General features: G+C 38.0%; 1 protein-coding gene across 1 annotated transcript; it reads right to left on the minus strand.

The window, feature by feature from the left end:
- Positions 1-1,900: 1,900 nt before the first annotated feature.
- LOC130105841 (complement C3-like) lies at positions 1,901-8,122 on the minus strand. The gene is made up of 15 exons (XM_056272042.1): positions 8,000-8,122; positions 6,010-6,166; positions 5,665-5,828; positions 5,429-5,587; positions 5,152-5,211; positions 4,978-5,068; positions 4,560-4,605; positions 4,162-4,252; positions 3,998-4,087; positions 3,364-3,469; positions 3,103-3,192; positions 2,759-2,833; positions 2,582-2,665; positions 2,338-2,476; positions 1,901-2,077 (listed from the first exon to the last, which is right to left on the minus strand). The coding sequence occupies exons 1-15, from the start codon at positions 8,111-8,113 to the stop codon at positions 1,936-1,938; spliced, it is 1,608 nt and encodes a 535-aa protein (XP_056128017.1). The 5' UTR covers positions 8,114-8,122; the 3' UTR covers positions 1,901-1,935.
- Between the last annotated feature and the right edge of the window lie 1,970 nt (positions 8,123-10,092).

The following is a 10,092-nucleotide window of genomic DNA, read 5'->3' on the forward strand; positions in this document are numbered from 1 at the left end:
AATGGACAATTCCGCTTCCAACCTGTAGGGCGACCGCTGAAGGAAAAGTTCCTTGGTGTTGCTTTAACTGTCCAGTGTTTTCAACCACATTTTTGTTGTTGTAGCTTCAGATTTAAATTCACATAAATAGCCTACTAGGAAAAAACATAGGCATATATGCTTATGGAAGCACCGATAACCGGATAACATTTCAATCATAATTTGACGTCATGTTTTTATTCATATCAAACACGCATTGTGTAGCAGGGCTCCAGACTGCGACCAAATGGTCGCATTTTGCGACTAAAATTTGAGAGTGTGCGACTGAATTTTACATCCAGTCGCACATGTGCGACCAGCAAATTTGCCTCACGTTAAACGCATGGTGAAGCGTGGAAGGGGCGCGTCGATGAATCCGGAATGAGTGAGTGTGACAAGAATAGAGAGCGCGCGTGTCTGTGGGAAGGGGACGGAGACAAATATCACAAGCTGCTATGTGCGTCTGAGCAATGAATGAGCGATCTATCGACTCGTTACCAAGCAGCGAATGCAAACAAAATTAAAGTGGAACGAAAATAAGCTACTCATTTATGCTTCACGGACCGTTAATTATTCCGGACCAATAATAGACAGAGCAGCGCATAGCCTTTCTTATGTATATCAATGGAGCAGCGCCCCGAACCATTGACAGTAAAATAAAGACCCGATCCAGTCGGGCCGATCTCGCTCACACGACACTGTAACTAGGAGATCCAGTGAAGAAATCCATTGAATTCGCCTCAGAATTAATAACATCATCGCTACGAGATCCAGTGAGAAACATTCCGAATCGGCGCAGAGTTCTGTTATAAACCATAGATATCAGATCAAACATTGCTGACATGGAAACCAAGAGAAAAACCTATAGAAGGCTTTCAGCCCACAAATCAGCAACATTCACCATGGATTTTGGCTAATGGAGTAAGTAACTCTAACCATAAATATGATAATGTGACACAAATAGTCAAACGCAGCCTACACATCTTTTCTAGCACTTCAAAACTATAATATCATATATAAATGCTTTAAAAAAAAAAAATTATGAGATGACCCAACACATTTTTTGTTCATCCTTCAAAGATTATCCTAAAACTAAAAAAATTAAGATGTTAGATAACTCTTATTTAAACACTTATTTAAAAAAACAAAACATTGTAAACAGTAGGATGTTTATTGGCTATGTTCACTCCTTAATATACACTTTTTCACTCCTTTTGTTTTTTAATTAATATTAAGACATTATGAATGATAATAATAACAAAAGTTAATTTCATCTACACCCTAAATTAAGCTTAGTGATTTATTGTCAGCCCCAGTGCTGCAGAATTTTTACTTCTTCTTTTTGTAGAACTCAGTGTGAGTTCTCATTTGAGGTGATGCTGTCCTCAAATTTGAGTCTGTAGCCCTGTGAACTTAAAATAAAACTGCATATCGTAATATCTGTACGTTAAGTCTCTTTATTATTAAATAATTTGTCAGTATTACAGTTATTTTGGGGGAAATTTGAATAATTGCATTGCAAGCTGATTTAAGGTGTGCCCCTAAATTTTCTGCATGTGCTCCTAAAATTTTCAGTCAGGGGCAACAGCGCTCCTAGTAAAAAAAGTTAGTCTGGAGCCCTGTGTAGGTAAATAGAGTAAATTTATTTGTATATATCTTTCCAGCCACTGTAACGTTTTTGGGAGAAGTGGATGAATTTAAATCCGACAGACTCCGACTCCTGACAGCGTTATAGAATTTAAACAAAATTTTTTTGAGGCGACTGTTATCTTGGTAAGTTAGAATTTTTTAAACAAGATCTTGAAATAAGAATTATGAAAGTTGAATACTTTTGTAAAGCACTGTATATCATGCACCATGATTATTAAGAGCATGCACGAGATAATGTTACATTTCCTTTAATCAAGAATATTTATACTATGTATCACATCCTATCCTGAGGAGGCTATCCTGGAGCGCAGAGATGCCGATGTACTGATCCCTGTATTCTCGAGTTTGGCTTTCCTCTCTTGTCGGCCAGTATTCAACCCAGGTGTGCTCTCCAAAGATGTACTTCAGACTAAAAACAACAGAAAACATGCAAAACATGGTATAAACAACCATTAATGGACATTAAACACACAGCAAGAAGTTCATGTTAGTGTCATGTTTATTTTACCCAATTGTGATTCAGTATTCCTCTGTCTAACAAATGACTCATACAGCAGTTCTATGTGAATGCAATCAGTTTTTCCTCATACTGTATGTGCATCCTAAATCTACCTGGTTGAGTGTCCTCCTGTGCAAAAGCAGAATCCTGTAGGAAGTACAAACACCTACCTTCCTCCTCGCTGTGACAGGTCACTGGATTTGCCCATGATGAGGTACGACTTGCCTTGTTTCAAATCTAAAAGCTGACTGCAAATAAGACGAGCCAAAAATGGTCTCACTTTCCCCTCAACTTTCTTATCATCAGTGCCTAAAGGACAGAACACAGTTCTAACAGGATGTCCAAACGTCAACATGCTCTAAAAACATGCATTTTAATATACTTTGATGGACAGACAGGAATAATTACCCATACCTTCTCTCAGCACCCGTTCCACCTTCATGTCATAGATGGCAGAGTCCTGTACCAGATCCATATCCAATACTGTGACTTTATAAACTGTCAATGATACATGTTATATGGTTATCAGCATCAGCTGTGAGACTGGATGAAGCGGGACTCAATGGCTGAGGATGGAGAACATGCGTTTACCATAATCTGTGCCAGATTCACAGGCTCTATCCAAACGCTCCTCTGCCTGATCCTTCTTCTGGACACTGCAGTTTTCTGTGTTATGAGATGTGTGTGTTCAAGTATAGATATCAGAAAATCAACATTCAAAAAAAAAAAATCAACATTCATAACAGACCCAACATAAAGTTGTTCCCCCATTCATAAAAAGTAAATACCCCCCACCTTTACATTTGATGCGAGAAAGACACACTGAAGATTTTTTGGCTCTTATGGTGATTTGCTTTTGGTGTTTCTCATTTAGAAGTTGCTTTAGATAAAAGTGTCTGGTCAAAGTATAAACATATAAAGTAAAAGCACAATACCTTCTGCACACTGGCTGAATTTTCCCTCACTCAGTGTGTATATAGCGCCATCTGTCCTCTCAGGGTGGTAGAACTTTGTACAGCGAGCATCTGAAACAAGTTTAACAACAGATGACTGCAACATCCTTCTAGCACTCTGAGAACAGATGATTATTGTCATGGTTAATTAGTGCCATTAATAATGACCCTGTAATTTGAGTGCTCCAGGTTAATTCATCAGAAGTGTGTGTATGTGTTTATGTACGTGCACCAAAAACGTACCTGGTGAGTAATATTCATATATTGTGACTGGGGCAGGTTGAAGCAGACCCACATTAAACATCTTGTTCATTCTGAAGGCGATTCTTTCTGTCGGTTTATGAGAAACCTAATGAGAACAAAAACAACAAATCAAAGCAAATTTACATTATATTAAATATCATAATGTACACTGGAAACTTCCCATGTTAACATTTGCACAAGAAACAAATAATACTAATATGTAAAAATTTAATTTAAACCAATTTTTTGTCAACAAAATCATTATTTTGCATAAGAATTGCGATTGGTGTTTTTTTCTTGCATTAATTTAACAATGTATAGCTGTAATATTCTGTATTATAACAGTATTCTGTTTTGCACAGCTGATAGAACACATGTAAACCTTTTATAGTCATAGGCTAGACCTATATATTAAATTTGCACATTCACTTATGCTTAAAGTATCATGTGAAATATGATTCTGATAAGCAGTCTGTAATGTACCGAAGTTACGTGGAACCACATGGCCTTACAGTTAATGAACATTTTGGAATCAGAATCAGGATTTCAACAATACTGTGATAAGCAAAACACATGGTTTCATGATAAAAAGAAAACAAATCTGTTTTTGACATCATCAGGTCTGCTGAAATACCTTATCTAAGTAGAGGATGAGGGATCCTCGCTCTGACAGCACTTTATTCTTTTCATATTTCTGAATGTATCTCTCCTTCCCCGTGGACAACTGAGGGCAAGAAAATGAGAAAAAAAACTAAATACATGTTTTATGGCCAATCATAAACAATATCATCACAATACCTCTTTAAGATCATTTTCATCAACATCAAATCCCGTCGGAATGCCAATGTCCAGAATAGTCATAGTGGCATCGGTTTTATCATTTTTGTAGCTGTAAAGATGGAGATAAAGCAGATTTTATTAACAGGTTTCATAGGTCTTCAGTTTTCCTCCATCAGCTGATTCTGTGTTTAAGGCTGCTTTCACACTAGAGCTTTTCGTGCGAACCTGAGTCCGTTTGATGTGAGAATTAATATATTCTAGTATAACGTAGAGCTGCTCGTCTCTGAATAAACTGTCTTATAAAAAAACACAGCAAACAAACCAAATGTCAAAACAGCCTAAATGAGCACATGCTGATTGATTACAAATAAAATGGTTTCTTGACATAAAAATAAATGAGGTATTTATTCACATACAAGAAATCCATAATGAAGTTGTAACGTTCAATGGCTCCTTGTTTTGCTAAAGGGAAACAAAGGGGGTTTTAGTTCAAGTCAAGTCTTCCCTTTCTAAAGGGAATATAAAAATAAAATTCATTCAAATGAACATGTCATACATAAAGGTATTTGGAGAGTTTTCAGCTCAAAATGGGGGTTTTCACAATTGAACTACCCAGGGTCAGTCTAGCCCACATAATACTGTGTTATCATGTTTAACATTTCATGACCCGAGTAAAAAGCAGTGCTAACCACACTTCTATGTCATTGTAGTTGTAGTCAAAAGAGTCAAATGTTCCTAAACAGGGTTAGAGTGACGATAACCCAGGGTTAAGCACAGTGTGAAAAGCCTTAATGTATAGAAAGTGCTAGAGAAAGGCATCTTTGTCAATCTTACTTTCAGGGGCTTTTTCCATTTTAACAGTCAGATTAAAGTGTGTACAGTCAGACTTCTTCTCAACAGGTCTGGCGTAGTACAGCGTCAGAACCTGAAACGAGCAGCACATCTCAGATTAGATGTTCAGACGCTTTAATCTTGCTGTCGACTGTATAAACGCTCATGAACACTCACTGAGAGAGTGGCCGTTCCAGTTCCTCTAGCCGTCACATTGAAGTCCTTGTTGATGTCCACCTGTGGAGTGAACGCAGATATTATCAGAACAATCAAATCCATGATAGTAGAGATACCTGAATGTCTCACTGACCAAACACCACACTATTGATGAAGAAAACTAAATATGGATGACGAATAACAAAACTCCCCAAATTCCTCACTTAATATTATACAAAATCATTCAATTGACATGAGCAGCACACATTTTGAATCAGGTTGATGAGTTTCTCCTCACCTTGTATGACCATATAAGATGCACATTGTCTCTTTTAATAGTAAATCTGACAGGTTTGCTTCTTCCTGTCACTAACAGCTCCACGTTCAGATTGAAGTTTTGTCGGTCCTTCACCTGCGTGCGATACTCTGCCACGGCCTGGAACACCATGATGGTCGCCTGGAAAGCACAGAACAGCATTCAAAGACAAGTTCTGCATCTGTTAATCACAGTCAGATGATGAGATGTTAGTGTACCTGTGTGGTGCCAGATCCACCATAATGAGACTGTTGTGAACGCAGCCAGTAAACTGCTTCTCCTGCTTTATCAAAGTCTTTGGCCTTCACAAGTGCCAGCACAGCATAGGCCGTCGCCTCTAGAGAGTGATGACTCTGTCCAGCGACAGTCCAAAACCTACCGGCTGATTCAAACACAAAGCAGGAATAGAAACAGGACTGTGTTCCATTACTGTTCTTGACACAAACCAGCAGCGATAATTACAGTTCAAAATTTGATAATTTTTTCATTATTTACACTGGGTTTAGATTAGAATTATTCCATATTGTATAAAGCAAAACACTATTTGATGACTTGTTACTGACCTTCTCCTTGGGTGGAATGCCTCATCAAGATATCTTTATTGAGTTTTTCAGCATTGGCCATGGCGTAGGACGTCATCGCAACAGCGTAAGGATTGGTCAGTTGTGGAAGTCGACCTTCTAAGAATACAACAGCCTTCCTGATACTTTCATGCAGACTCTATAAAAGTGTGTGTAAGAGGTTAAATCCCAGATAGCAACATTGTTTCGGCCCAGATCCGGCCCACATCTGGCACACATGGAAAGATGATCAGGCCCACATGCAGGGTGGAATGACGGCCCTTGGGTGACTCACTCCTGTTTGCCAGATCTGGGCCACAAGCAGGCCATAGCAATGCCACATGCCAGCCAAGAGCAAAGAAATTAACCAGAACTGGACCTTATCCGAGCCACAAAATCTGTGTATATTAAATACGAAGTAAATTCAGCCATAATAAGCCTGTTAACAAGCAGAATCACAGAAGGAAAGAAGAGAACAGAAAAAGAGACAAGCAGAAACACAAGAACTACAACTGACTTCAGACACAGCCTTAGATGAAATCACCTGAAGAGAAAAGAAGACATTAAATCTGAAGATCTCAGCAGAGGAGGATTAAACAACTCCACAAACAGCATTACCACACACAAACACCCGTTTGGTGTCAACATGATGCTGAACTGTTGTTGTCTGATGCTGGACTGTGTTAATGATGGTTTTGTTTTGTGTAAAATATTCTCATTGTCTGATACACATATGCTTATCTTTATTCTTATTACTATTAAATATAATTACCCAATAATGTTGGAGATCATAGAGTTTTTCCTTACAAATGCATAAGCCTATTACTCTGAGATCACAGAATATGACGGGCCAAATTCATAGCTACCGGAAATTGTGACCGCTCTTTATTTCTTCGTAACTGACTGTAATGTTCAATAAAGTGACTCATGTGATGTATAACCATCTCCCATTTCTATTTTATTAAGCATAGTGATCCGATTTTGATAAATCTGTACAGTAGGGTCACGGAATCTGACAGGTCAAATTCTCAGGTCAAACCCCTTTTTTTGGGGTGAATGTGGAGCAGGTCGGAGGGCTGGTGTCACGTCATCGTCTATAATTCAGTGTCTAATATTTTAAAAAACGAAGTAGCGCACAAACGGCACAAACAAACAAGACTATTTTGTGTGAATTTGGAGCATGTGGGGGGCTGAGTGACCTCAGATGTGCAGTCGCAAGTGTCTTAACTGTGAGTGTAAATGCAATTAAGAAAAATAACATTTAAATGATCATTTTGCTACCGTTTTTGCTTGAACATATCTAATCATTTCTGTTATGCATTTTTATTTTTATTTTGCAACTTATAAAGTGTTAAAATATGTATTCAATTTACATAATATTAAAACTAGTGTATGAAATGTCAAATGTAAATTATAGAATTGAATTATCATTTTCATTTTGCACCAAGCGTTGCACAAATGTAATGGAAAATGTAAATGTAAATACAGAAATGCATTGCTATTTTACATATTACATTTCAAATTGAATATTGCTACCCATGCTTCCATACTCACGCTGCTAATCTAACTTAGCAATTAACTTCCTTAATTATGGAGAGAAGAAATATTGAATATTTGATCACCAACTAATTTAACAAGATACCATTCTAGCAGAAGCTGCAAATTATTAATGAAGACCCCACGCCTAAGTTAACTACAGACAATCAGCTTTAATAAAACCCCTAACACGGACATTAAAAAAGAACAGAAGGATGGATTTTTTTCTTCAGGTGATAGGCAAGGTGAGTGAAATTATATTTATATTTCCTTGCTGCAAATTTCATTTTTGTTTTTTACATTTTATGTCTAAAAGTGATTCATAAATACATTTTAAAGCAGTTAATAATATTTCAAAAATCTTTTGGGAGAGGATCCCAAGACAGCCACAATTACTGTGCTTCCTCTATTTTAGAAATCCACGAGCGGCCACTGATGGTGAAACAAATTCACTTACAGCAACTGATCCAGCACAGATCTCTCTGCCCTCTTGCATCGCAATCACAACAAAGGCCGTTAGAGAGGCATCAGCATCTCTTCCCTGTACGTCACCCTGGAATAAAGCACACATACACAGGCTATATCACAAAACAATCATATTATGTGTGTTTTAGGTAACGCTTGAATATACAGCCCGGAAACTGTGTAAGTGAAACACATTTACAGCGTAACTTTCAGTAATTATAGTTTACCTATAAAGTAAAAAGTGTCTACAATAATGGTCAATCATCACTCAATCAATCACTTAATTAGCTCATTAACTCTTGAATGTTAATTTAAAGGGGGTCGCACACTAGTGATGGGAAGTTCGGTTCTTTTCCGCGAACCGGTTCTTTCGGACAGTTCGTTTCAATGAACCGGTTCAAAAAACCGGTTCACCAGTTCTTTTACGTCCTCGCGTAATGACGTCAATTATATCATCCCGGCGGATAAAAATACTTTAAATTAAAGGCATTTGTAATCATAACTTCACTTAAATAATAGTACTCATCGTAATAATCCTCTTGGATAAGTTTCTTACATTTACATTTTGCAAACGAACCCTGTAGCCTACAGGCGATGTGCAAACGCGGATGTTTAACATGTCTTAAATATATAAAGTGCATAAGTGGTCTTCATCATTTTATTTGTAATAAACTTACATTTCGCCGAATTCGGCCCCTCATTTAAGTCCTCGGTTCACCCGTGCTGCGTGCTCATGTATCAGCACATCATCAGTTGGCCGAAAGAAAGTTCTGTTTAGAGACGGTGCTATCACGCATGCTCAGTATCTCCAGCTCATCGGTTCTCCGTATCGAACGTGTCCGAAAGAAACAGTTCTCGGTTCTGTACTGGTGATTCAAGAACTGCAACAACCAGTTCTTGACTCCAGAACCGTAGCATAGGCTGTGTGCTGAGCTGAGAACTGCAGAACTGCTGAATATACAGTCGACAAAACTAAAAAAATCGATGCATGTCTTTCTTCTCCAATATGTTTAATACGTTATGTTTTAACACATTATAAACATTTACTAAGCAGTACTGTGCAGTGTGCACCATTAAAACTTTGGCAAGAGTTTACATCAAATATTTATATCAACTTACTTAGAAATTAAATGAGCAGTTCCTGAAAATATTATTTTAATAAATGTTTAGTTTGACAGTTTTACAATCCATTCATTGTGTTTCCAAACTTTAAAATAATACAGTGATAATACAGTAATTATGTGATAAACATGTTTCCAACATGTTTTATTTTATTACACTTACTGATGTTCAACTAAATAAATACTTAAGAAACGTACATTTCGTCCCTCAGAAAAAAATTGCACGCGTGCTCAGCTCATCGATCAGTTGTTCTCATTATGTCGAACGTGTCCGAAAGAAACAGTTCTCGGTTCTGTACTGGTGATCCGATAACCGCTGTACATGTGCGTTCGGTAGTACGCGCATGCGCAGTATCAGCTCGTGCTCATCACTCTCAAAAACAGCACGTTTCAAACTGTTGGATTTACTGGAGTGAAATATACTCCGGGATATTGGTTTATTTCGAGTCAGAGGGACTGTCAGGCATGTCTGAAAGTGAGTAACTTTAGTAACTTGTGTATCAGCACCAGGGGCGGATCTACCGGGGTGGCATAGGGTGGCAAATGCCACCCTAAAAGAAAGCCTTGCCACCCCTGCTGCCACCCCAGTTGGCGGCAACGAATTAAAAGTTATGGCCAATTTGACAATTTACGAACGCGAATCTCCAATGTCCGACTGCAGTGAATTCGCTCCGTGCATAATATGACGACCGTTGACGTTCGTACTTTATTGTGTGGGCAAATACTTCCGGTGATCTGACCGCGAGAGCGGGAGACAGCGAGAGCAAGAGACAACAGCGACCGAGTTCCATTACCAGAGAGATAAGTTTTCAACCCGACCAAATTTTTAAATGCATATATCATTTTCAGTGTATTTCACCTGTGCGTTTCTATGCTTTATATTACTGCATTTATTTTGTGCAAGTGAGATGAGTAAAGAACATCTTTTTCATATATCATTATCTGTCTGGTGTTTATAAGCAGT

Source organism: Rhinichthys klamathensis, unplaced genomic scaffold (assembly GCF_029890125.1).
Source record: "Rhinichthys klamathensis goyatoka isolate OS25496 unplaced genomic scaffold, OSU_Roscu_1.1 h1tg000330l_1, whole genome shotgun sequence".
Taxonomy (NCBI): domain Eukaryota; kingdom Metazoa; phylum Chordata; class Actinopteri; order Cypriniformes; family Leuciscidae; genus Rhinichthys; species Rhinichthys klamathensis.

Excerpts from the sequence above, each read along its gene's own strand:
- LOC130105841 (XM_056272042.1), bottom strand. The coding sequence starts at position 8,113 with ATGTGTGCTTTATTCCAGGGTGACGTACAGGGAAGAGATGCTGATGCC. Across the intron at positions 5,212-5,428 it reads ATCTTATATGGTCATACAAG|GTGGACATCAACAAGGACTT; the intron begins GTGAGGAGAAAC and ends TTCACTCCACAG. Across the intron at positions 2,477-2,581 it reads GGAACGGGTGCTGAGAGAAG|GCACTGATGATAAGAAAGTT; the intron begins GTATGGGTAATT and ends TCTGTCCTTTAG.